We start from the raw sequence: 23621 nt of genomic DNA, 5'->3' as shown, positions 1-23621 counted from the left end.
GAGCTGACAAATCAAAAAGAAATTCGAATACAACCAGCTAAGAGTTATCAATCATATAGAATTATTGTATTTACTATTTCAAACTTTATTTTGTCTTTCAATCTGCATCCAGCTATACTTTTCTTAAATATCTCATCTCCACTGTAACAGAATATTAGTTTATCATGTTGGCTGCAATATGATATCATTTGGTCGGCCCAATCACTGATTTGTCATTTGTGCATGCATGGTTCTGTTCTGAATTTACTTTCATAGCTCTTGCTTAAGACAGAGGATCAGTTTGAAGACGAGTTTCAGATTGGTAAATGCCCTCATTAAGGCCAGTCATACATCAAGGGAGGTCAGGTAAAATGTTCATTTAACATGAAGAAATGACTGCTCTTGGACCGTGACTAAAAGGGAAAATTATTTAACCTTTAGTTTGTTTCATTTTCCAAATTCTAAATTTAGATATATTATGTTCCCTCCGTCGATTTTTCAGTTATTAAAATTTCAGCTCAGTGATTTAAATTGGGGCAATTAAGTCAGCTCATCACGTACATTAATTTACATAAATATTAACTCTTATTAGGTTTCAAACTTAATTATTGATATTGTATAGTTGCTATTGTATTACTTTCAGAAGCTAAAGTTCTATCTTTTTTTTTTTTTTTTAAGTAAGTACTGCGTGATGTTCATATGTTACAACGGTCATTGTGTAATCATGTCTCTGTTACTACTTAATGGATTCATTCACATGAGTTATTATTAATAAATTTTATCTTAAGCAATCTAACTCTGTGTAATTGGCCTCTTGGGGGTGTTTTTCCAGAAGCTTCCTCTATTGCATCCAATCACTCCATTATCCCCTTAGTATTTATTTCGTTGGTGCGCTATTAGATCAAACGAGATTGTGCACTGGTCATATTGTGACTGATTGTGGGGAATGACAGAGGGCAGTGGCAGTGCACTACTATTCAAATAATGTGTTTGCTTTGTTCTCCTAGAACCCAGGCTTCATTGACAAAAGAAGATTGCGGAAAAGCAATTATTCTGTAAAACGTATGTTTCTTTCATGGTTTTCTTTAAAGTTTTTATGTGATAGATAGTACAGATGACTAAAATGTGAGAGTTAATTTATTTTATTTCCCTTGAATAATCAATAGGCACAGCCAAGTTAACGATCAAGAACTTGCCTCATTTAGTGACTCCTCAATTACAAAAACTGAATGCATCTAATAAAGATACCTGAATGTAAGCAGGCATGAGCCATCTCCATAGGGTATCACATATCTTACAAACATGTTATCACAGTATAAAATGATGATGAACTATTAGAACTCATCATGGGGTAACCAAGATTGTTCATGATGCTGTTGTGACAGAACCTGTTCAGTGTGCGAGATGATATAGTCTCCTGACTGACTTGGAATCTCTTCACCATGGTAATATCGATCTGGACCATAATACAGCATCACAGTGGGATAGCCAGTCACACCAGCTCGATTGCAGAGTTGCCGGTATGCATCACAGTTCACTTTGCCGGCTTGTACTCTGCCTTCCAGTTTCTGCAGGACAACAAAGACAGACTCGCACACTAAATCACTATTAACTGAACAGCTGTATTATCGTCTTGCTATATGGAAAACCAGGGTTCAGTAACTCATGAATCTTCAAATAATAGAAAATAAATTAATAATAAATAGTATGTTCTCATCTTACAAACAATTTCAATATTAAATTGAATAACTATTTAATTAGATATTAATCCCCATCCAACTACTCGTATTAATTCTGGGGTAATTACTTTCACGCCATCAGTCATCAATCAATCATTCCATCATCAACTCATTGATATCACTCCATGTGAAATTTTCCAACATTGCTAGCCAGTACTGTACCATGGATGGATGGATGGATGGATTGGATGGATGGATGGACAGAGGGAGGGAGGGAGGGATAAATGGATGGCTGGAGGGTATTTTACTAAAAAATTACAACAGTTACTTCACAATAATGATGATAATCAGGATTCTTTTACAATAACTCATGTAAGTTAAATATACTTCATTTCAATATAGACGTTCACCAAAAATTGTTATTAGAACAATGTTTGGTCTAGCTCGAATTGTGGATATGTCTTGTGTTGGTCCTAAGATATACACTCCTCTACATCACACTGACTTGTAATCAGTGTCAAAAAAAGCTTCTAATTACACGCAATATATTTTCTAATCTGCTTAAAGTGTTCCATGAACTGAGGTAACGATTAAGAAGTAATGTTGTTACATCTTGTTGTAATCTCAAAATACAAAAATCTAATCTCACATTGTACTACAAGAGGAAGTACAAATTACAATGCTAACCACCAAGTCTGGTATTATTAGGTTTTTAATTTTCATTAAGGATACGAGATACTAATTCCCTGACGAGATTGTGGGACGTATCATATAATTAATTTCACTTATTATGCAAAAAAGTATTTTTTAATTAATTTATTTATAGTCGCTTTAATAACTACGTCATATCACCAGTAGTCATCAAAATACACTTGTGTCTGAGAAAATTTCTCGTTTTCAATCAGAAATGATTTAAATATTCACCATTATATGACTGTTTTCTTGCGAGAACCTAAACAATGAAAATATTAATAAAAATTATAAATTTGAACAGATTCTTCTAATTATTAAAAAAAATGTAATTCATGTTCCACACAGATACCTATTAGAAGTTTCATAGTTCGAAGTAAAGAAACATATGGCTTATATGTATAATATTTCTCAACTGATGAACACAAGAAACGATATTGATTGGTTGAACACTTGTTGTAATTGGTCACGACAATCCATGTTATCCAAATGGTTTTCGCTGGTGTAGATAGATAATAGGGTTTAAAAAAGGTGTGTCAGCAACTATGGCTATTTGCACCCTTATCAATAATTCTTTAAAAAACATGTTGTTGTTGTTTTCTAATGCCAGGCATTTGACAATAAAGTCATTTGACCTCTTGCACTCCAATAAATAATACCATAAGCTAAAATCCGAACACGAACTAAAAACACGTTGTAATACTAAATCAGGTACACATTCTCTGGTGTATATACAATAATGAATAGGAGTACAAATGTTATGAGCAGTAGCGAGGCGTGAAAAAAATTTTGGTAAGCTGGGCTGAAGGCATGGTGATCTAGACCGCGTTTTACGTCATTAAAAGGTAAACGAAATGCGGAAAAGCTCCTGTTTTTACTTAACTAAATTCTAAATTGATCTTGTCCCTTCTTCGAAAATGTTTGGGAAAACTCAGCTTACCCTGCCTGCCCTGACGCTTCACCACTGGTTATGAGGTGCAACAATATCAGTGTAATTAAAATCTCATTGTCCACACAATCTAGAACAGTACCAACACACTCCAGAGCTTACTGTTAAAAATTATAATTGAATGAGTTTGACACATTAAATTTTCAAACACAGTACTGTATACCTAGTATACAAAAAGGTTAATTCTGCAATAAAAGCAAAAATTATTATCCGAGTTTTCAGTTATCCATATGCATTTGTCGGGTGATTAGACCGGATAATCAAGAGTTTGCTGTAATAAATTTGTCAAATACAAGTTTTACTTACAATCTTATAACTATACCAACTGTATACTACAGGGTGTCTATGAGTCATTCCATGTCAAATCGAACACCTACGAAACATGACAACTTAATATTTGCTCCAATTTTTTTATATATATATTCTATTGATGAAATTAAATAACCCATGTGTAATTTTTTCGGGCTGACACAATTATTTAGTCATTTATTAAATGTTACATTTTCCATAAATTTGGATGCAACGTATTATGAAAATGGTTATACTGAAGATTCTATAAATCGTAGAAATTTCGTATTTATATCATTTTAAAGTGCAATAATTGCAGTATTATATACTAATTTTTAGTGTTCAATCAAAATGTAAAATGGGCCCCTTTTAGGGGGTTATATTTTTTAAATACGTTTTCATATATGAGGGACTTACTTCTAAAAAGGGGAAAAAATATCATTATATTCTTTGAAATGTTTTACGTAGAACTGCATTGGTTTTAGAACTCTATTCGAATCAGAAGTCGCTGTGCAAATAATTTACTGATGGTGTGTTCGGGTCGGAAGGCTCGAATTGAGTGAGACCGCGCGCCGGAGCATACAGCTGCGACAGCAGCAGCGAGAGTGACTAATACATTATCAGTGGTGCGGTGTTACAGATAAAACAGATAACCTCTAGTTCTAAAAGCACGTAATGTCCCTTCAACACTTAGCAGTTTCCCTTTAATTTATCTAACAATAATTCCTAAGTCTTTCGAAGTAGGTATCGTGTTGTGTTGTGTGCATGTCAAATCAAACACCTGTATACGAAATGTGACCATTTAGTATTTGCTTAAATCTTCTAAAATATGTTGTGCAGATCAAAATAAGAGGTCTGTAATTTTTTCTAGGATCATACTTTAAAATTTTACTATTTATACTCTTTTAATTATATGACAAATTCATCCACGACGCAGTATGAAAATGCTCATTGTTAAGATTCTATGCATCATAGACGTTGAATGTTGGTGCCATCTGAAATGGGAAGAAATGAGCTATTATATTAATTCTTTTAAGTATAAATTGAAATACAAATGGGGTTGTTTTAGAGGGTTACTTTTTAAACATAACTTAATATTTTTTTTTATAACAGCTTACTTTAAAAAAGCAAAAAAAAATATACGTACAATTTGTTATATTTTACATAGAACTACGTTGGTTTCAGATTGATTTCGAGTAAGAAATAACTTTAAAAATAATTTTTTGAAGATGTGTTCGCGGTGTGCCAGTGGTGCTACACATACTATATCGAGTGACAAGAATCTGATCTTGGACAAAAACATTAGAAAAACATTTCTAATATTGCTTTTAAATTTTTTACCATTAGTGAACACAAAAAACATAGCAATATTTTCCACTCAAGGTACCAACAAGCAAAAGTGGTGCGAGGTACCTTACAACTTCATTCTTTTGTTCCACTGACAAAATCTCAGGCCATGATAAAGAACTATTCCCTTCAAAGTGAGAGCAAAGTGGTGGACATTAAATAGAACTGATATTGGTTGTAGTTGATTAGTTTTAAAAGTCCAATGTTGTGTAAACTGTAGTTATTTTCACAAGTGTATATTTTACAAAAACAATATTTAAATACAGTACTGTGTTATGTGAATTACGTAAAAGAGTGATATTCTGACCGTGGAACAGTGTAAAGTGGTCACACGACTCTCATCCAGAGCTGCACCTGCACATCATCTTGCAACAGTACTTATGCAGCCCGCGATCTCAAGATGCACAGCTTGGTGAGTCATTTAATTATTCTTCAACGGCTCGAAGTAGAGTTCTGATTTTTTTAAGGGCAGTTAAAATAATTTCAAGGTATTTAAGGATTTTTTTCTGTAATTTTAAAGTAAGTCGCTGCCATTAAAACATATTTTTATACATTTAAATGTTTTTTAAAACAAAGTTAACAAGCTTATATTTTTATATTATTATGCGAAGAATAAAGTGTGTACTGTCACCTTCAAATTGAGACAAAGAGCAAATCTCTGTGATGATTATTAGTGGAGATAATCACGTTTAACAATAATGATGCGCGACCTATTTCAGAATCTTTGATAACACATATCTACTACAATAATCGATATAGACAACAATAATGAAACCCGTATTTATTTTTTCAATCCATAGAATGTGTAAAATTTGTTTTATCTAAATCGGAGACATGAAAGTCAATTCCAGGCTAAATTTGTGCGATTTGACGTGGAATGACTTCTATGACTTTTTAGAGTTGCAGAGGACTTGAAATGAAATGTTTGCAAATATGTACTATATAAGTCAGAAGCATGTACTTATGAAGTTACAGATGAAATAAGAAAACATGTGCCAGAAATAATACTTATAACTTGTGTTTCAATATATACAATTATATTAAGTGTTCAAAATCATGACCACCAACCTCGATGCAAAGAAGAAGGCATCGCAAGAGACTTCATCATGCATACCTGATGATGCCAACATTGCACCTAACATCTGCAGCTGCTGAAGTAATTCTGTCGAAGACAATCCTTTCAGTCTCAACAGTTGTTTCATAAATGAGGGCTTTCATATAGTCCAGTCATGTCAGCATCAGCTCGCTATGAGTAAGTCGCCTACCATATGAAAAGTCCAGCTCACAGGCAATGACACTCTTCCCCTCTTACACCACAAGAGGGGTGGCAGGGGTATATATATGTACACTGTTAGTATGAAAGAGATAATTTCTTACTTGACAGTATTTACTAAAAACAACACGATGGCAAGTGGTAGTGAAAACTTACAGTTTTATGTATATATTATGTTTGTTTTATTTTAATATGTATAGACTCTCTAATTTATTTTGTTGGGGTGATGGGAAGAATTACTTAACTCTTTTTTATATATTTTATACATTTATTTATGGGAAGCTGATCCATTTTTGTTGATTAAATTACCTTAGGTATAAAGGATTATTAATTATTAATACTATTAATCGCACTACTAGTTCTGGAATCAGCAGTAACTACTATTCAATCTTATCATGAAGATTAGTTATTCAAATTTTTAAGCCACAATCACGATGGAGAGAGACAATGTATGATGTATATAATTCTCATGAATACAGAAATGTCATGGGAGATGATAGCACCAAAATGATCGATGATTATAAAAACATTTTAAACTGTAGGTAGTCCAAAATTATACTAAAATATTGAATATCTAATTAGAAATTATAAAACTTCATTTTTAACCATTTTTGTTAAAGTATTACTATCGTTATTATTTAATTGTTTAAATTTCTTCTCGCATTCTGAACTTTAAGTTTGCAGACGTTCTGTGAAAAGGTCTAGTTTCAACTTTCCATCAGTAGATACATAGTTCAATGAAGTTTGTCTTCATTTTTTGTTTTTAATTTCAGTCAATTGAGCGCAATCGTTAAAAAAATGAATTCAGTATCTATCTGTTGGACTGTCATAAATGTTTCGAGTTTCTTCCAGAAAATACTGGAAAAGCCCTTTTTTTTTTTTAATCATGCAAATTTAATTGCATGTCCGCAGAAACGAACTCAGTGTTTGTCATAATATATGTAGCTGAATTTTCCACGAGTTCTTTTTTGTCAAGTGAAGTCGACTAGAAACCAAGTTTCTTTATAATCCACTGGGCAACAGAAGGCTCAGGCATCATTTTCTGTCACCACAACACCATGACGGTAATAGTTTGAAGTACAAGAAATGTTCTCGTAATATTTTGTGTCACTGTTGCACCACATACTTCTATTTCGTTCTTTGGGAGGTATTAATCGTTTTTGAGTCATATTATCATTGATTTCGATTTTAAAGAAATTTGTAATTTTTTAATGAGGTAATGGGGGGGGGGGGGGGGATTAGCAATCAGAAAACTAGCTGAGTATTCTATATTTACGAACTTAGACAAGTTCTGTGCATTTCCAATCTTAGTAAAATACAACTACCTATAAAATTAATACCTACATGAGTAAAAATGAATACATTTTATGACATGAAGTACAATCATTAAATTTACATTAATTATAATTATAATGTCTTATTCCATAATTAGCTATCATCAATATCTTTAATAGGAGCAAAAGAAAATTACTTCATCACATATTTCAAAATGGCCACCACAGTGGTCTAGTGACTAGAGCTCTGTACTTATAATTCTGTGGACTGGGTTCGTCCCCAATGTACTCTCAATTTATAACTTGTGTTGGGCAAGACCGAGGTCCATTAACATAGGGATTTTCTCTGAGAGCTCCAGTTATCCCATAGCATCCCAACAAAATCTCCATCATCAACTCATTGATGACAGCCCAGCCTCATATGGCTACGACTCTTGTCGGTAAATTGGTCTACACAACTGGCTTCATATAGATGAATGACGAAGTCAAGTAGTAGTAAAAAAAAATCAAATGTACCAGTATATTGGAGAAGAAAATTTACTTTATGTAAGCTGACATTATATTACTTATTACAAAAAAAGAAGTAGTACTATGAAGAATACCTTGAATTTGCTATTAGTAGCCAAAGGAATGACAAATTTTAATTTGTGATAGGTATTCCTTTGTGGTATATGAAGCAGAAATATGGATGTGTTACCAGGAGTTTTAAACAGAGTGCAAGCACCAACAAAAATGCGATTTTTGTAAGCAAAATATTAATATAAAAGAATATATAGAATCGGAAAGTATACAATAAGTAAAAAATTGATAGTAAAATCTTCAATATCACTGATTAGAGATATACAGTGAATCCTGTCCATAACGGAATCACATGGTACCACATTTTTTTCCATTGTGCACAGGTTTCCGTTGAGTACATATTAAGGTAAAGTAAGTCCCATTTCACATATCTACTGTGTAATGGAGTTCTTTAGAGCACATAATGTGTGAAGTTCTCCTATTGTTTTGATGAACCATATGTGCATAATAAAATATATCACATTATAACACTCTTATTACACTTTATTAAACTTCACAGAAGAAAAGGTTATCAATTAGCATTTCACTGGTTTGCGTCTTCACAAGGGAATATATTTATTTGCAAAGAATTACTGGACTCAATTGTGGCAATAATTAAGGATTGTTTTCTGAATGTAATTTAATTGTGGAAATGAGAATTATTTTCTGAACGTAATTCGTTATTCCTAATTTATCTGCTACCGCTGTAGCTTTCTGTTGGAGAATGGGTCCAGACACACTGATTTCTTTTGCCCTAGAACTTACAAATCAGTCCCAAACGATTTTATTTGTTTTTGTTCTCCATGTCTTTCAGTTTCCTCTTCACAGAACCATTTCCGCTCAGCCATTCGTTCTTCATTTCCAATTTTGATTTTAGAATTCTGTACACCCGTGTTTTTCCTATTTTAAATTTATCTACAATCTGCTTTACACTCAATTTATCTTTTTCACTTGCCTTTATCGCTTTAACTTTCGTGTTGAGATCAAGAACAACTCTCTTCTTTGTAGGCATCGTTGATTATGAATACACTAACCGACCTTACAGAGAGCAACTGCAATTTTAAAACAGGACTCTCCCTCGTTCACAATGATACAGTACCTATTCACTGCCTCTTATTTTCGCTTTCTTACACACAAAAGACACTTTTGTAGAGATTAGTAAAAATATACATTCGTAGGTATATACCGTTCTGCCACAAAGCTTTGGTGGTCCCAGTACAGGTAAAATTCCAAGGCAAAGGATTTGTTGAATGAAATGCAGGGTCATTCACTTCTCAACATTTTACAGTAATTGTCTTGCAACTTAGGGTGATTCACTATTGCATACCATTAAAATTGTCTTGCAACTTACATTGTTTCTCAATACCAAAACCTACTTCCAATCCTCAGAAAATTTAACAAGCAAAAAGTGTTAAAGGGAACATACAAAAATAAAAACACATAAAACTGAGACTCTATATTCCGTTAAATACACCCAGTATGAGTTTCCATTTCTGCATTGGACAGGTTCTGCTTAATACAGCTTATTTTATATGTATTTGAACGTAAATTTCATGGCATCATGGAATTTTTCTCTTAAGGCAAGGTTTCCATTTAGTACAGGTTCTGTTATGAACAGGTTTCACTGTATTAAACCAATGTACAAGAAAGGACAAGAAAACATGGTCAAAAAAGAACAGGTACATTTAACTAATTAAAAAGAAATAGAAAAGGAAGAAATTGAGAACTAACAAAGAAAATATATGGGTACATAAAGAACTGGTTAATAAGTTGGCTGGTTTCCAATGCAAGACACTTGACAATGAAGTCATTGACTCCTCAATTTAACCTTCACTTATCTCTTATTTAATTACAAATTGTGTACATCGATCATCATAATGATCATTCATATTTATTTATGAATAAATACATATTTAAAATAATAACAGATGTAATATATGGTACCAATGATTTTACATTCTTATCTGATAAAAATCGCACTTCAGATTTTATCCAAATTTATCGTCCACAGCTGGAACTGAGCCTGCATTTGAGTCTAGGGATAAATATGGGAAGCATTAGCTTTCTGTAAAACAACAGAGGAGATGATGATGATGATGATGATGATGATGATGATGATGATGATGATGATGATGATGATGTCATTGACTTGGAAATACAACCACCAGTCTTTCTTGGTGACCTAATAAATATTGCTCACAGGGTATACAATAATATGACAAGAGAGATTCAGGATAACACAAACTTTGGTCAAGTAACATACCTGTGCTACAATGTGGAACTCTGGTGCAAACACGACGCAGTGACCACACCACGGTGCATAGAAGTCAACCAGCCAGGGCTGCTCACTCTTCAATACCTTGTGCTCAAATGTGTCAGGTGTGAGATCCACAACAGGAGAGGGAACGAAGCTGAACAACCACTGCCTCAAAGAGTGCATGTCCCTTTGATACCCACTGTAAATACTGCAACACACAACCAATTCCAGCCATGTCAGTTGTTGACATTATTCAATGCTATGTAAGATATCTAGATTTCCAAAAAAAAAAAAAAATTAATAAAAAGTCAAGTTTCCACTATTTATAACAACAATAACAAAACAGCTATAATTCAGATGCAGACATTCCAATTGTACACCTGTCCAATTCATCTCTCTCCATTTGTCTGTTTTGTTCATCTTTCTGTCTGTCTGTCCATCCGTGCATTCATATCCCAACCATCTGTCCACTACCCTAACCAGGTATCCTTCCATTCCATATATCCCAGTCATCTAATCACATATCCCATCAATACATCCATTCATCTATTCCATTAATGCATCCATTCATCCCATCTGGTTGTTCAACTTTTAATCCAACCATTCCAATCTTGTATTTATCTATCTGTTTATCTACTCGTCCTAAAGGATTCTGATTAAGGCAGATCAACCAACAACAATTGAGTACTAGGTACTTAAACTGTTACACATATTGCTATTGTTCTTATTTCGATTTTCTAAATTAAAATTAATTCATCTTATAGTTCTTCATTGTGTTATTTTCCGGTTTTGACTTCATTGGAGACTTGAAATCAAACCACTGTATGTATAAAATGCCTCATTTCGAACATAAAGTTATACAGAATGCCTCAGGAGGAATGTAAAATACTTCAGGATAATGTAAAGTCCACCACTGTGAAGTACTGGTTAGCACGTCTGGTCATGAAACAAGCGGGCCTGAATTCAAATCCTGGTTGAAACAAGTTACCTAGTTGGGATTTTTTCTGGGGTTTTCCCTCAACCAATTAAAGCAGAATTCCTGGGTAACTTTTGGCGTTGGACCTCGGACTCATTTCACCATCATTAATTCACATATCATCATCATCAGAGACCGGAAGTTTAGGCATTATGAATCATTAAAATAGGCAGGCAAAAAGACATCATAAATAGCTAAAATAGGCAGGCAAAAAGGCATTATAAATAGCTAAAATACGCAATAAAAGGCAATTACAAAAACCTTGCACTAGACTCACAACCTTGCACTTTCCACAAAGGGATTTCGGCAGCAAGAAAAGCTTTACATAAGTCGAATGCAAACTGAGATTTTCGACTCAATGTTGCAATTACTGTTGGAAGCAAAGAAATCTTCTTCCCAGTAGCCTTGGAAAGTGCATTTTTGTGTTTGGTTGCACTGATATGTTGCGATATGAAATATTTAGCTAGCTACAACAACGTCATAATGAAAACTGAAAGAAAAATAAAAGTTAAAAATAATGTTACACTCGCACTCATTGTTGCCTTGTCAAACAAATACAAGCAATAATTAAAATGCTTACTGTTATACATTTTTGCAGGGCAGCACTCATTGTTGCAAAGAGAATGTGAACTGACTGAAAGACAATAATATACATTTGGTGAAGTCACTTTCATTGTAGTGGTTATAGAAATAAATTAAAATATACCTGCAGGCAATTTTTAATAATAAATAAATAAATAATAGATAAATAATCAAATAAAGGAAAAAAAAAGCATTTACTTTGTAAATTAGGCATTTATATTAAAAAAAGGCAGAAAAGGGCAACATAAAGCTGTGACGTTTCAATCATTAAGGTATAATTTGTACAGATTTACTTTCAAAATGAAGATAGATTTAACACATTTAAAAAGGCATTCTGCCAAAGTTCCGGTCTCTGATCATCATCATCATCCATACAACAGCCCAGGTTAAGTTCATGGTGTGGCATGCTGTACTTGTACAAGAGCGTGGCCATTTGGCTACCCAATCACTCACAGAACAGGAGTGGTAAGCACAATAAGCCTCAGGCTGCAGTGCAAGCCTTTGGGTTCCTCCTTCGTACAGGAGAGAAAAAAAAAAAAGGGGCAATGAAATTTGAGTTAACCTACAGTACATCGATTTAACCAGATATAGGCTATGTTCAAAATGTAACGGTTGCGAAATTATTGATGGGCGAACTTTTAAAGGGAAAGAGGCATTACAGACTTATTTCTATGTTTTAGAACACTGTGATATAATACATTATTGACTCTGCTGCATCTTGTGCTGTTCCAGTAAGTTTATTTTCATAATTAAGTACAAACTCAGTAAGAAAATAAAATACATGAGACAAATTACTAAGGTTGCTCTTCTTATACATTCCACGAATTGTAAATTCATATCAGGTATCGGTACTGGTTCTCTTTCCTACCTCAATGAAACACTTGGTAGCTTGCCAGTTTCAGATAACATCTGGTAAACACGGAAAAACACGTAGCTAGATGGAACCCTTCAATTAGGAAAACGTCGTCTGTATTCAACAGCAGCCAAATGCATTGCCATCACAAAACCCGTAAACAAAAAGTATGTCTGCATATTCACTATGCAAATACACAAATTAAATGTCAAGTGAACGTGTATTCAGTTGTGTTTGTTGCACTGGCGTTGTGGTGCACAAGATCTGGTGTAACACATCAAGTATAGTATACAGAACCACAAGGGGTTCCAGTAATTCTCCCTTTAATTTCTCCCCAACCGTTAGACTTCAGACCAGTGAATAGTGTGCGTAATAGTGAAATGGAGGACAGTACAGTGAAACAAGACTTAATGGCAATGAAGAAGAACATGGCAGAGCTAAGAAAGAATATGGACGAAATTCAACTGGAATACAAAATTTTAAAAACCAAATGGGATCACTTTGAGGAGGAGAAGAGGAGAAAAACTTATTTTTCGGAACAGAAGAAAAAGAGCGACAACATAGTATCGATACATATGAGAAGATATTAGGGATGTGTTGGGAGTGTTTTGGTATGGACGTGAGCAATGGACAAGTACAGGAAGCATTTAGAGTAGGAAAGAAGCAAATACAAAATTCAGAACAAGTTAGGCCAATATTAGTCAAATTTAAGAGCATGGTTATGAAGGAGAGGATTATGAAGAATAGAAGAATTCTAGGGAACACAACGATCAGAATAGGTAACAACTCGAGCTACGAAGTGAGAAGTAGAAGAAGAGTTCTAAGGCCTTTTCTTAAGGCAGCACGAAGAAATGGACAATTCGCGAGACTTATCAAGGACAAAAGTAAGATAAACAATTTGGTTTTTAGTGTAGAAGAGTGTCTAATAATGTTAAAGGATCCGACTGTAGGCTCAGAAGAAAGGGAAGGAACAGAAAAATTTTGAAAGAAAAAATCAAGAATATCGTATCTAAAGGCGAGGTTAGTGATACGAGTATGGTGAGTGTACACGAAAGCAGCAAGGCAAGTGTAAAAGTGTTAAACTCAGCGAAAATTTCCGGAAACCAGGCAGTGACGTCATCTGAAGGAGAAGTAGGAGTGACGCAAACACAGCAGAACATGGCCTCAGTGCAATTGAATGATAATAGTGAACATCAGATGGGAGCAATTCCAAAGCGGGTGAAGGAACTAAGATCCAAATCGAGGCTGACGAGAAGTAGAGTAATGCAAGTAGGAGATAGTTCAGGAAGCAGTGATGAAGGAAGAGGGGAAAACAAGGTGAAAAAACAGTATGACTTAAGGAAATAGTGTGGAGGGGAAATAAATCGTGAGAAAAGAAAACTAAGACCTAGATAAAGGAGCAATGTGGAAACGTTAGCAGTGAAAAGTGCAAATAGTTAGAGATGTGTAGTGAGGGGAAATGTGTCATACAGGCGGGGGGGGATCAAGAATTAGAAGTATAATATGTTTGGTATAAGAACAGGTGAGGAGTAGGGTTAGTGGAAAAACTGATGACGGACAAGAAGACTAGTGGAAGAATTGCAATATTAAATTAAAAATAAGTAAGACCTAAATGACTTGTATGAGAGGTATTGTAAAACAGGGAGACGGCACTGTATACTAATAATGTGAAGTGCCACCTCACCAAAAAGTATGTTATTTAAAGACAAATATATTCATTCATATTCATTCGCATTCATTCATTCATTCATTCATTCATTCATTCATATCAGGTTAAATTGATGTAGTTAACCCAAACTACATTATCCTGAAGTATTTCACATTCTTCCTGAGACACCCTGTATGTAGCACAAATAATAAAACAGCTCAAATTTCTGATACTGTCTCTACAAGCCAGTTGTTTGTGTCACAAGTAGATAAATAAAAATGAGCTTTGTTTTCTTAAAATTTCTGTCCCAAAACAAACTCACAATCAGAACAATTGACAGGGAATTTCAGGAAGTCCCGATGACTGCATGAAACGTCTACACTCGAATTAAAGTAATAAAACAAATGTACTTTCTTCAACACTTCTCTAATAGCTCCAGACAATGGTGTGACACTATCAGCATCCAGGGTTGGTGGAACTCAAAGTTTCAGGTCAAATATGGAATGTAATACATCTGAAGAGTTCTACTGGAGAAATATGTTCATTCTATAGGTAGATGATATTATACAAGCCATAAATGAATGCTTCTATTCTCATAGACAGATCCTGCTCAATCTGGAAAATGTCTACTGTTGTAAGAAATACTGAACCTTCAAAATAGAAGTTTTGAAAACATGGTTACCACTTGGTAGAAATCTGAATTTAGCCATAATTATACAAATGATTGTATATAAGACGTCCTGCATGCATTCTATCATTCCTATGAATCAAAGATAAGTCATACTTACGCAATAGTTGACAGTCCCTGACCACCAAAAGGATACAGTCTGATGGTAGGGTAGGTTCGAACTCCTTGTTGCCTACAAAGAGAAGCCTCAGCTTCACAATCTACAGCACCAATGTTCATGTTTGGCATACCGGACACCATCTGCACAAAAATCACAAGCCACTATGATAAAATAAACAAAAGAGTGTAGAAATTCCTCAATTAATGGTACCATTAATAATATTTTATTGCAGTTCCATTTTTCATTCAGTCTCATCTGTTTATTAAGTTACTTTCTTTTGAAGAAAGAAGAAATAAATAACTATGCTGTCTGTAAGTCCCAAAACTTTGTAATTGACGATCTCAGTTTTACAAAACTTAGTATAGACATGTTCTAGACAGACATATGTCTTCTTTCAAATTTCTGCATGTTCAGATATGAAAGAAACAATTTAAATATGCTGAACACATCTTTTGTGGTAGATGTTTCATTTTGACAGTGCACAGGTAGCATGATCATGATTTCTTTAAATAGAAACTGGAAATAAATGGCTGAACAGGGAAGTTATAAATTGTATTTGAGTTTTTTTAACTCTTTGCTGCATATGAATACCAAAGTTTTACATCGAGAGGTCATAAACCCCTAGCATAACCCCTCAATCTGAAGGATCAAAGTTTCTGAAGTGGTTATTCGTCTTAGGTTGGCTGTCTTATTACATATATGGTGCGCGGTAAAAAGGGCTTAAGTCAGAAACTGGTGGTTGAGTTATGACCTCCATTTGAATACAAAAAACCTACTTCTTCAGATGTAGAGGTCTACACCTGTGGAGTAACGGTTAGTGCATCTGGCCGCGAAACCAGGTGGCCCGGGTTCGATTCCCGGTCAGGGTGATTTACCTGGTTGAGGTTTTTTCCGGGGTTTTCCCTCAACCCAATATCAGTAAACGCTGGGTAACTTTCGGTGCTGGACCCCGGACTCATTTCACCGGCATTATCACTTTCATCTCATTCAGATGCTAAATAACCTAAGCCTAAAGCATCGTAAAATAACCCACTAAAATAAAAATTGATGTAGAGCACCAGATTTCTAGCTCATCATAATGCTATTGGTACTCATTACAAACTTTGCTTTTGTTCTACTGAAAACTTGCAATGTATGACTTATTTCCTTTCTACCTAGCACCATAGATTTATTCACTTATCTTGAGTGCAAGCCATAATTAAGACTACTCATATTTAACTAACATAGAGAAGCAGAACAAGATTTCATATACGATAACAGGGTTGCAAAGAGTAATGCAGTGCTTTACACAACCTCTCACACTCAAATCCCATCCTCACCTATCAGTGGCGCAACCTGTTTTTAACAAATGAGGCTCTGGGCACCGAATCACAGAGGTATTAACTTTTCCATCAAAAATGGAGAAATGCTGACCTGCCATGACATGCATAAGCATCTCCTAAGTGGTCAAGAGGGGATATGGTTAGTAAAGTTGTCTAACAATCCTTCCAATTAGATCATATGGACCCGCTAACCAACAGGCAGGTGTAGTCTTCCAAACAGTTTGCAATTGTGTGTAGGTGATATAACTGCCATAACATAAAAATATGCTACCTACATTAAAATGGTTATACTTTTTGCTACATCACTTTCCTATATTGGAGAGCATGCAGAAAAGGTGAGTGCAATATCTACACAGATGGGTCTACTATCGATAACAACTCAGGATCAGGAGTTGCGTGTGCGTTATTCTCATTTTATCAACCAGCAGGATACCATACAACAAATTTTGATGCGGAAATAACGGCTATTCATATTTCACTCCAACACCTACTATACAGAATAGATAAATTTCAAAATGCTGTCATACTCTCTGATTCTAAAGCAGCATTATACGCAACAAATTCGTATAAAATGATGTCAATCCAAATTAAAGAATGTCACAAAATGATTCAACAACTTCAAAAAACTACAGAAAAGAATTCAATTGTAATGGATACCTGCACATTGCGGAACTGCTGGAAATTATGCTGATATTCTTAGCAAAAAAAGGCTCCAATTTAATTCAGAATATAAATAAAAGGCTACCTTTTGAATCCATGAAAAGACTAATTAAAAACAAATATAAAATCAAGCAAAACCAAGCACTATGTAACAAAGTCGAAGATAAAAAATGGAACTTTTAATAAAAAAAAAAAAAAAAAAAAAAAAAAAAACCAGAAATTATTCCAGAAATCTCACGTAAAACTGCAGTAGCAAAATTCAGACTGCTTACAGAACATGATTATTTGGCCAAACACTTGCATAAAATAGGAATTTACACGAATCCTAATTGTCCTCTATGCCACAAAGAAGAAGAAATGACTGCAGAACATCTACAAACTTGTGAAGTTATACCTGTTGGATTCACCACAGAGAAATATTAGAGAGCACGTGCTAATGGCTTCATTGCCAAAGCCCAGCATTGGATAACAACAACAACATAGCGGAAGAGATGATAATGGGAAATATCAGTAATACAGTAGAAGAAAATAGCAATAACAATAAAGATAGAAATATGGTAGAAGTGAACATTGCGGAAATGAATGAACCAGGATCATGGAAAGTGGTAATGGATGAAATGAGGGAAAGAATGGATATGCTATTATGAGTGTCTAGAAACCTAGTAAAGAGTGAAGGGGAATAGGTTAATATACCGTAGTAGTAAAATGAGAAAATGAGAGTTAATAATGTCAAGCAAGAGCAGCAGAATGGACAGATTTGGTATAAGAGTCTGCATGCGAGTGAAATGCCATGTGCCAAACGATTACGATTTGTTTGAGTAATGTAAATTGAGTTGATAGCTGAAAACAAAAATGGTATTAGAATTGCAGGATAGAGATAACTGATTAATTTAATAACAGTAACAGAGGAGATATGAAGTAGAATATGAGAAGAAAAAGAAATGAAATGGTAGGAAAATGTAATGGAGAGTTATGGTGTAACCTAAATACAGGAATGTGAAGGTATGCCATAATAGCTATAGATGCTGTTTGACTAATAAATATCATATCATATATCGGACAGCAAGAGAGTTAATGGCTTTACTGGCAAGAATTCAGCATTAGTTAACAACAAAACATACGATAACAAACATTCTATTTTGCGAAGTTTATCAAACTGAAGCTTAACTTCCAAACACACTAATAGAATGTTCAATACAGAATCCCCTCAGAAGTTGAAATCTTAACTGACCCAAAAGGCTGGATACAGCTTGAAAGTACAAGAGATGTTGTGAAATTGATTCCACACTTGGAAATGGAAAGGCATATGAATAAGAAAGTAATTATTAATTTAAATATTTTTATTCATCTCTATTTACTGCAGGATCATAATTTTGATGATGTCATCTCAATGTTGGTACCTTACAAACAATATTCGTGTGAATATAAAGTCTGTTAATTTCCCAGGGTTATAGAAATATATATTTCATGAGCCATCATTCAGCCATTTCTAGGGTGTTCCTACTAAATTTTAAGGCATTTTTCTTAATTTCCATCAAAAGTCAGAAAAGAAAAACACATATTGTATAATTCAGAAACACATGAAAAATAGAAAATATGGATAGATGTAACATTCTGGAAGAGATTTTGTTTGAAGACGACTCACAGCAAAGGAAACATATTTGAGTAATAATGAATGAATGACTGACAAACCAACTGACTGACCAATCTAATCTAACTTACAATTAAACCATAATTACAAATAAGTTACTTCTATAGAATAAGTTTGGCCAAGCATTTGCATAGAATTGGAATATACGTGTCCCTAACTGTCCATTGTGCAACTCAAATCAAGAAATGGATTCAGAACACCTCAAAATCTGTGCGTCAGTGGCTGACCATGACAATATCTTTGAGAAATATTGGAGTGCAAGAGGTCAAATGACTTTATTGTCAAACGCCTGGCATTAGAAAACAACAACAACTTTTATAGAATAAAGCGAACAAAATCACACATTGCAAATGAGGTACTAAATTCCACCTAAAACTTGATTCATCGATACACTGATGTAAACAGATGGTATTAGTTTTATGATGAAACAAACCAAACAAATTTAAAAAGAAACTAGTCTAAAGGGATTCTGTCCAAAATCAATTTTCACTTTGTTAAAGTAATTAGCTCGCTATATTTGGAACCAACCTTAGCAAGTTTTCTCCATTCTGGAGCCAACTGTTGACATGGTCCACACCATGGTGCAAAGAAATCAACCATCCACAATTCACTTGGAGACTTCTGGCCAACAGTTGAATAAAACGTCTCTTCTGTCAACTTCATCACTGCAATGAAAATACAAAATTCTCGTTTGCAATGAATTCCAAACACTCCAAATTTCTCCCGTCACAATATTACAACATGTGCCAATTCTATTATATTGGACTGAATTGAATGTTACATCACATAAAGATACCTTAATGACAACTAACTACACGTAAGTATCTATATGAGCATCAGGCAGATAGAATAATTTACAGGGGAGGGGCTTAAAAACCCCTTCTACAGTAGAACTTCAATTATCATCACTGACTAGTGTCACTTATACAAACTGTTATTTTTACTTATGCATAAACTAGCATATGTATTACTGATGATGACTAACAAACACATGATCTACAGTATCACTAGCCATGTACCCAAGTGATCTGTAACGCTACTAATAAAATGGTCAAACAAATTCACATATGACACAGGTAAATCATAGTTATCAGTAGGGAACAGAATTTTAGGTAAATCAACTTCTTTTTCGTACATACACAGGTACTCATGAAATGGTTCGAAGTTCTTTCCTATATGTTTAACACCTATTTTTATTTTTATTTCACAAATTTTCCAATGTTTTGTATTCCAATATATATTTCAGAATATTATGTCGGAAAAAAATAACCACCAGCGTCGAAATGGGGACCCGTCTGTCTAAGGTATATAACCTGTTTAAATATAACACTTTTAACAGTTTAACCTATATAGTTTCAAGATACCTATATAGTTTCAAGATAAAGGTTTACATTAGTCCCCTAACTGCCCATTGTGCAACTCAAACCAAGAAATGGATTCGGAACACCTCAAAATCTGTGCTTCATTGGCTGGTCATGATAATATCTTTGAAAAATATTGGAGTGCGAGAGGTCAAATGACTTTATCGTCAAATGCCTGGCATTAGAAAACAACAACATAAAGGTTCTACAAGAAATATAATCAATTACAGTAAAACTTGGTTTTAACACTTCTGTTTTTAAGGAACAAGTTAAAAAGTCCTGGCAGAATTCATAAAAACAATGTACATGACTCCTGCTTCTAAGGAACTCCATTTAAAGGAAAATCACACTTTTAAGGATTATACATTTGAATATACACATAATGAAGTTCTCCCAGCTAGGTCTTATGGACCCACAGACCAACGACAGGTGAGACTCCATTCTTATCGACACTAGCAGCAAAACATTGCAATTTATAATATGCATCAATATCTTGACTGAAAGTAAGCTTGTAGAAATGTTATTGTGTATTTGCATATGAAAATTCTAAATTTAATTATAGTACAGTACTTAAAAATAAGTCATTGTGATTTTGTGAAAATATCATATTGTACTCTATGTTTATTAAATTTTATTGTTAATATAAAAAAATAAAGTCATCCTCATTATAAACAGGGTAGCAGGAGATTAAGGCTCCCACCTGTACAAACAACTGGCAAAGGGATCAGTCCTATGTGCCACCACCTTTCCCTCCAAGAAAATATACCTGGTATTCATGTCTGTTAGGATTACTAAAGGCCATAATAGGGCCAGAAGGATTAGATCAACAGAGAAAATTCATGACCACATCAGGAATTGAACCTGCAACTTTCTGGCTTGGAGCATAACATCTTAGCTATGATGCTATAGCATGCCCCCTTATTGTTAATGCATTTGCTAGTAGTAAATTTAACGAGTGTTAGGGGTGTTTCAATTCCCAATCTCAGCCATCATTAAAACAAGAAATAATTAGATCCCAACAGATTCGTTAAAAAAAAAAAAAAATGTTTCACTGTAAATATGTTTCGTTAATTTGGTCAAAGCGATTGTGAAAGATGATTCATCTTATACAATATTATTCAAAGACATGATCTACGAGAAACTGCATTTATACATAAATGGATTGAACTTTCAGAATGAAATATCACTTTAACAGGGGGCTTAAATTATAGTTTCATGACCATCACAGCTTTCAGGAGCAATCGAATTTCTATTTCACATAAAACTGTAACGACCATTGTTGACAATTTATTTAAAAAGGAGGCTTTAAAACTGCTAAATATTAATACAGATCATGGACAAATTTTATATTTTTAGTCTAATGGGAATGTATACAATGAAATAATATAAAACAAAACTAAGAATTAGCAAGAGTAAAAACAGTATTCTCATACACCATTCTCTGTAATATTTTATTTCGACAACAATTTTTGGAAAATATTTTAAGTATAAGCTGATTTTATTTGCAATATATAACATAATTAATTACCTGCAGGATTAAGGAAGTCCTGAAGAAAATCAACAAGGGAGGTTGCAGTATGGTCTCCATGAAATTGCTGTTTTTCTGTGTGGTTGTACAAAATAGTAGTTGGATAAGATCGGATATTGTGTTCACGGCAAAGAGTAGCATGAATTGTGCAGTCAATTGTTCCGAAGTTTATTGTTGAATCAAAATGTCTTGATGCCTTCCGCAATTCAGGCAGCAATCGAAGGCAAGGAGGACACCATGGTGCATAGAAATCCACCAGCCAAGCTCCCCTCTCTGAAGACAGAAAACAGATACTTCATTATTATTTTATGAGTAGAATCCTGCATTTGGTTATCTAAAGCCTCCTAGCAGCCTGCAACAATGTAGGTATATATGGAGTATAGCTTGACATCATCCAACGCTACTTAGTTCAGGACTGCTGCTCAGTGAACATAATATGAAAACAAAACACAATTAGGTGGTTGGAAATGAGTGCTACAATAGAATAATTTAGTAGTGAGCACGTCATTAGGAAAGAAGAACATGTATTTTATCACACAGAAGGAGAAATTTTTCATTTGAAACATTTAATATGTTTACAGTCATTAATTGTAATTTGTAGAGATTCATAAAGTACACACTCACAATCTGTTTTATTTTAAGTTTGTGCTAAAATTTATATTTTTTAATTTGTTAATTCCAAACTTTAATTAGATCTAAAATATCTAGATGCGTTTTATTTATTGTAAAAACCAGGGGTAGACAAATTCCGGGTGCCAGGTAGCCATGGGGACTAAAAATTGTATGCGGAGTCTGAATTGTTTATTGAATTCAGAATTTTTTAAGACTTTGATTTCTTTTATATCACTACAACTAATACATAATGTTAACCAAAGCGGTTATAGGAAGAAATTCGAATGTGCTTTTTAAACTAATATCATTACATTTGTTACGCATCTCAAGATATTGTCCTACATAGCTTCAGAGCGTCTCTGAGTGTTTTTTTTTTCTTTGCAATGCATACATATTTAATATTGTTTAATATACTTCAGTAAATGTATTTGTATCTTAGCTCGAATGGTTTCCTCAGTGTATGTCTGGAAGAAATGTGATGGCTCCTAAAAGTAAAGGGGCTGGCTCCTGTTTTTTTTTTTTTTTTTTAGTTTTGTCCATCCCTAGTAAAAATTAACTTTATTGCATATAAGCTGCCTTTAAATATACTATATACTTCGTCATTGTTGTTATTAAATCCAAGTGATATTCCTATTGTTCACAGACTTACACACACAAATAAACAGACATAGATACACTGTACTGGTGCATGAGGGACGACTCCCTGGTTCACTGAAGCATGACCTGTTGACTTGCAACTACCTCAGCATACAAATCTATATAGATTATTCAATAATTAGTGGCAACAATGTTTGTATGTGGAGCTATCAGCAATAAACGATGCAAGTTGATAACAATGAGAAAGAAGAGCATCTGATGTGTGTTATCTGTGAGTTTGAAGACAATAATCTCATTTATAAAATATTTGTAGTGAGTTTCATTTGTAGACTGTTATCTGTAGCATTCTAAAATGTTTAGCAAATACGAACAAAGATGCTTCATTGAAATTCAGATTGCAGTACCAGTAGTATGTCTTTCTTTGAAAGTCTGACTTTGATGGTTAGGACTAATTGAATTTCTTAGTTTCATACCATGTTACCTCTGACTGAGGTTCTGGCTGGTATGTACTTCCTATTATTAGGCAGTACATCTCACTTGATGATATGTGCCAGAGAAAGAACAACTGTTTCTATATATCTTATGTCCGATTAGTAAATACATATGTTATTAGTCAGCAATGTGTGCAATGGAGAGGAAAAGAAACTGGCCCTGACTTAGTTGCCTCATGAGTCACTTATGGTGTCACTTATGACATTCCAATCTGTCTTCGGACAGTTTACTAAACAAACATATCAAGTTGTGAAGAA

The 23621-nt window shown here is 34.0% G+C and overlaps 1 protein-coding gene across 1 annotated transcript in view; it reads right to left on the bottom strand.

Moving 5' to 3' along the window:
* Positions 1-605: 605 nt before the first annotated feature.
* Positions 606-23621, bottom strand: part of LOC138706046 (dnaJ homolog subfamily C member 10-like) — a 50509-nt gene continuing 27493 nt past the window's right edge. Inside the window, exons 8-12 of the mRNA XM_069834951.1 lie at positions 21664-21936; positions 19303-19439; positions 15142-15281; positions 10301-10502; positions 606-1547 (exon numbers count right to left, since the gene is read on the bottom strand). Of these exons, the coding sequence (XP_069691052.1) occupies positions 1314-1547; positions 10301-10502; positions 15142-15281; positions 19303-19439; positions 21664-21936 (986 nt within the window). The 3' untranslated portion in view covers positions 606-1313. The remainder of the gene's footprint in view (positions 1548-10300; positions 10503-15141; positions 15282-19302; positions 19440-21663; positions 21937-23621) is intronic.

The sequence above is a fragment of the Periplaneta americana genome, chromosome 9, assembly GCF_040183065.1.
Source record: "Periplaneta americana isolate PAMFEO1 chromosome 9, P.americana_PAMFEO1_priV1, whole genome shotgun sequence".
NCBI classification, from domain to species: Eukaryota; Metazoa; Arthropoda; class Insecta; order Blattodea; family Blattidae; genus Periplaneta; species Periplaneta americana.
This window is presented reverse-complemented; position numbering and strand designations above follow the sequence as displayed.